Here is a 5,573-nt window from a genome sequence, read left to right on the forward strand (position 1 = left end):
ATCGAGAACCGACAGATGAATAGCCGTGCCGTGACAGGGTGCGTGAGCATATTATTCACTGAGAGGATAAGATGAAACCATTGACAAGGGTGATGCCTCCAGACGATTAGCCGTGCCGTGACAGGGCATTGGATCATTTTCCCGAGAGATGACCGAAAGTAGCCATTGACAGTGGTGATGTATCACATAAAGCCAGCCATGGAAAGGAGTGAGACTGATTGGATGAAGATAGCAGGAAAGCAGAAGTTCAGAGGAACGAAAGGCATCTCCATTCTCTTATCTGAAATTCCTACCAATGATTTACATAAGTGCCTCTATCCCTATTTTATTATTCATTATTCGAAAACCATATCACTGTTTTATATCTGCCTGACTGAGATTTACAAGGTGACCATAGCTTGCTTCATACCAACAATCTCCGTGGGATTCGACCCTTACTCACGTAGTATTACTTGGACGACCCAGTGCACTTGCTGGTTAGTTGTACGGAGTTGTGTCCACACATAGTTGTACGAATTAGGATCAAAGCACCAAGTTTTGGAGCCATTACCAGGGATTGTTCGAGCCTGGACAATACAATTTCGTGCACCAGTGGCCTACACGTTAGACTAGCAACGTCTCTGCAAGCTGAGGTCTGAGTAAGATGCATCTAGGTTAACATCATAACTGTCGGTAACTACACTTTTCTAGTCAAAGTCTCCCAAACCAATTCAAGCCAAATTATTTATAACAAATCTCTAATGCTTGTAACATATTACTAAATTTCATAATAAATACACACACACATAGATGCATATTAAAAATTTAATTAAAGTTTAACAAAATCAAATATGAAAAATATGTATGCTTTATAAAATATATATCGTCTCGTGTGTATTTTTATAAAGTTATGAGTTTTCAAAAATAAATATTCCTTATAATAATTCAAAATTTACAAAATCAAATACTTTTAGATGCAAAAACTCAAAATCCAAGTTAAATACTTATAGTAATACATTTAAAAACAATTATAGAGATAATATCCATTCACAACTTGATTCCAAAAAATCGGAAGCAACAATGAGTGCGTCAACGAGCTACCAAGTGATGTCCAATAACTCTACAATTCTTGAAATTTGACAATAATGATATTTGTGAGCTACTAATATTGTCAATTAACATAATCTTACTCACTTTGACTAAAGTCTCAAATTTCCTAACCTAATAACCCTAATTTTGGATTTAGCTAAACCCACAAGTATATGAATGACAAAAATTGGAGATATAGCTAATTATTGAGTCAAAGAGTTATCTTGAAGTCCCAATAATAACCGAAACTCAAAAGTTGAATGATTTCTTACTCATTAAGATGAACTCCATGATTTAGGGTTATGAGAAAATACATTTTTTCTTTGGGTAAAAGTGATATATTAAAATAGAAATAAAATAGAAAGATAAAATAAAATCTAGTGTGTTGTGGTTGTGTAAAAATTTTGGTATGAAGAAGATAAAATGTAAGAGAAGATGAAGGAAAGGAGAGGGTTTGAGTTTTTCTTTTATGAAGGAATGAGAAAAAGGAGATTTTAGTGGGGCATGTGCCCCCAGATGCTTCTCTCTTTCAGTTCAAAACATGTGAATCACTCAAACATGAACACAAATACATGCAAATAACTCAAACATATACAAAATGACACCAGAAACACTACAATAACATTCTATGGCCTAATTACACCAAATCCAAGACAACAACACCAATTGCACCTCAATTCACACATAATGTACTAAAAGTACTTCTTGATTACTACACACAAACTCAGTTCAAAACATGCAAATCACATAAACATGAATAAAAAATATACAAATCACTCAAACATGTACAGAAACACATGAAAAGCACCCAAACATGCACAAATGACGCCCGAATTACTACAACAACATTCAATGACCAAATTACACTAAATCCATAACAATAACACTAATTGCACCTCAATTCACACAAAATGTACTAAAACTACTTACTGATTACTAAACACAAGCTTAGTTCAAAGCATGCAAATCACTCAAACATGCACGAAACACATGAAAATCATTCAAACATGCACAAAATGATACGAGAATTACTACAACATTTTAAGGCCTTATTACACCAAATCCAGGACAACAACACCAATTGCACCTAAATTCACACAAAATGCATTGAAAGTACTTCTTGATTACTAAAGCCAGACTCAATTCAAAATATACAAATTACTCAAACATGAACAATAACACATGCAAATCACTCAAACATGCGCAAAATGACATCAGAAATATTACAGCAACATTTTACATACTGGTTACACCAAATCCAAGACAACAATACCAATTGTACTTCAATTTAGACAAAATGCACTGAGAGTACTTCTTGATTCTACACACAAACTCAGTTTAAAATATGAAAATCACTCAAACATGCACAAAACACATGAAAATAACTCAAACATATACAAAAACACATGTAAATTAGTTTTGGATAAGAAAAGGTGATTAATATAGGTTAAACGACACCAGAAGCACTACAACAACATTCTTACACCGACCTAACACAGTTATCACAAAATGAAACTACGTTATCGCGAGAACAGAAACTGAATCTACTAAATATATAGAAATATGACTATTTAGTGTTTCGTGATAAAAAATGCGAAAGAAAAAAGTGAAAAAATATGGACGATTAATTTTTGAGTACCTTTAATAATCTTTTTCCTTCTCTTTCAGTGTTTCTTATTGAAGATTTCAAACGTAACTCCGAGACTTTCTTGAGTTTTTGTAAAGATTTTTAGAGATTTTTGAGAGATTTTGAGTGTCCTTTGAATTTTCTGTGTTGAAGTTTTGAGGAAGAGCGATGAACTATTTTTTATAATGCGCGTGGCTTCGAAACATCTCGTTGCTTTAGTGAAAAGTGGCACCAATGTGTGTGCACATGCTCTTGCTTATGAAATTGGTTTTTGTTGATCGTGGACTAACTAAATTGAATTTAGTTGCCAAAAAAATTTGAATGTATAGCATAACTATTTGGATTTACTTCGTTAATAGATTCAGAGTGCAAGTGTTAGTGGAGAGAGTGGAGAAAATGGGAAAATGTGTGTTATAAGATTTTTGAATTTAATCTATATCTAGTCTTTTTTTTTTCAAGTTTTGTTGGGGGAGTTGGTTTTAGAGTAAAGATGCAGAATTACATATTAGCTAGGATTTGTTGCAAGAATTTTGCTAGCCCTCCCGCAGGATTTGTACATCATATTATAAAACTTAAATCCAAGATCATTTATTAAGAGAACAAATTAAAATTATTAATTTCATATTTTTTATTATTACATATATTTAATAAATAAAATGATTTATTAGTAAGGATGATTTATTTAAAGCAAATGAGAGCACCACATATTTTCTCTCATATTATTAGCAAACTGATAACTAGGAATCACTAATTATATAGTTAGTAGCATAGCTAAATAAAGTAAATTAATTGTAACTCTTTCAAATGTGTAGCTACTACTATGTACTCTGCGGTAAAACCGCAGAAATTAGTGAAGGAGAAATGGCTGTTCATCTTTGTCCATGCATTATAAATTGAAACACTGCTCAAACATGGTTAAGCAATTTTAAGAGTTAATTGCAAATTTTTGTTGATCTTGGAGCATCCCAAGAGATTTCAAACCTTTGCCCCCAGGTGACATGTTCCTTCGCTTTTTTAATTCCTCTGCATCTCCCTATTCATGTGCCTTTTTTTTCCAGTTAGTTTACAACTACATAAAAACATTTTGTGATTGTTACTTGATAGATTCAAATTTTTAATTTATATCTACAACATATCTAATTCTAAAATCAAATTTTTAATATGGAGAAGAAATGATCGTTTCTTTATTTTTTCTAATGATATTTTTTATTTATTTGTCATGTCATAGCTAAAAAGTTTTTACGTTTGACACAAATTTAATATTATTTCACTTTTTATCAATCACTTTTATTTAATACTAGGTTTTTTAAAAAATTACTCGGATAATATATATAGGACTAGAGATATTGGTGTTTAAAAGAAAAAAGTTTAAACTATCAATATACTAAAGTAGTTATAAAATTTATCAAATTAATAGATACTTTGATCTCTTAACTGAATATTTTAGATTTGAAATACTTATATTCTAAGATCTAAATAGTAGTAGTTTAATTTTAAGAAATACTTTATTTCGTTCTCAGAGGGAACAAAATCAAAATATAGTGTGCAACAATATGGGAGGAGGTGAACAAGACGAGAAACATGAGGATGAAGAAGTTGATCATGAGAAAAAGGATAAGAAGAAGAATAAAAAGGAAAAGAAAGAGAAAGACGATGAAGATGAGCATGGTGATGAAGAAAACTCTAAGGAAAAGAGTAAGAAGGATAAGAAGAAGGATAAGAACAAAGAAGAGAAAAACCCTGAAGATAAGAAAGATCCTGCCAAACTGAGGCAAAAGCTTGAGAAACTTGAGTCCAAGATGCAAGCTTTGGTGGCTAAGAGAGATGAACTCTTGAGGCTTCTTAATGATGTTGAACAAGGTTCCACTAATGAAGCCATTACTGAAACTGATACGCCAGTCACATCTTAAGATCACTCTAAACCCTTATAATTAATACATTAACCATTGTTTGGTATTTCTAAATGTATGTATATCTAAAAATGATATATGTATATGTATACGTATGTATATATACGTAATTATGCTACAATTGTGGGAGTTAGCCAATATTTAGTAGTATTGGCAGTATTATTATTAAACTCCTGGGTTTTGTATTTTATACAATCAAAAGCTAGTTTGTATTTAATTTTCCAGTAATAAACTAAATTCCTAGCATGTATGATTTAATTTCTTGAATCAAAGTTAAAGGTATGTAACTGTGAGCAATTATTTGTATCGGTTGTTTAAATTAAATAATGGATATTTAATAAAAAAATTGAGATGAAAATGAATTTGAAAATATCATTATTGATCGATAATAAATAATTAAATATAGAGAGTAGCAGCTAAGGGTATTATTCAAAACTTCTCTGTTAGGTACAAGATAAATGGTACAGCTAAAGTATAACGATGAAAAATTAGAAATAACTCAATAACTATTTTTGAGAATTACAATTTCTCTCTATTACAAGAGATTACAATAACACTATCTCTTAAAAAACACATTTTTCTCTAAATAAATAGGAGAATACCTTTAAAAAAAAAATAAGAGAAAAAATATCAAAGAAACTAAAATATTTTTATTGCTCTTATTGAATTGGATTAATTAAAAATAAAATACGAAAACTTAACTTATAGAAAAACTTCTTCAATATAACCATCTGTAATGGACTTCTATCTCTCTTCCATAAACTAATTAATGATTGCTATTAATTAGGATTCCATCCATTTTTTCTCAAAAAAAAAAACATATTTGCTTTTTAACTGTAAAAAATTTAGCTTTATTATTTTTATAATCTCCTACTAAAGCTAATTTTGATAAATTTTCAAAATCCATGTTGCTTATATATTTAATAGGCCATATGAGAATTTATACCATTCAAACTTTTTTGTATTGA

At 30.4% G+C, this 5,573-nt stretch overlaps 1 protein-coding gene across 1 annotated transcript; it reads left to right on the forward strand.

Moving 5' to 3' along the window:
- Positions 1 to 3,624: 3,624 nt before the first annotated feature.
- LOC107640938 (uncharacterized) lies at positions 3,625 to 4,887 on the forward strand. Its single transcript, XM_016344444.3, has 2 exons — positions 3,625 to 3,688; positions 4,216 to 4,887. Exon 2 carries the CDS (start codon positions 4,249 to 4,251, stop codon positions 4,603 to 4,605), a length of 357 nt encoding a protein of 118 aa, XP_016199930.1. The 5' UTR covers positions 3,625 to 3,688; positions 4,216 to 4,248; the 3' UTR covers positions 4,606 to 4,887.
- Positions 4,888 to 5,573: the final 686 nt, after the last annotated feature.

This window comes from Arachis ipaensis, chromosome B5, assembly GCF_059453495.1.
Source record: "Arachis ipaensis isolate K30076 ecotype BB chromosome B5, ASM5945349v1, whole genome shotgun sequence".
Classification (NCBI taxonomy): Eukaryota; Viridiplantae; Streptophyta; class Magnoliopsida; order Fabales; family Fabaceae; genus Arachis; species Arachis ipaensis.

What these genes read in the sequence shown, in the direction of transcription:
- LOC107640938 (XM_016344444.3), top strand. Translation starts at nt 4,249, where the DNA reads ATGGGAGGAGGTGAACAAGACGAGAAACATGAGGATGAAGAAGTTGAT.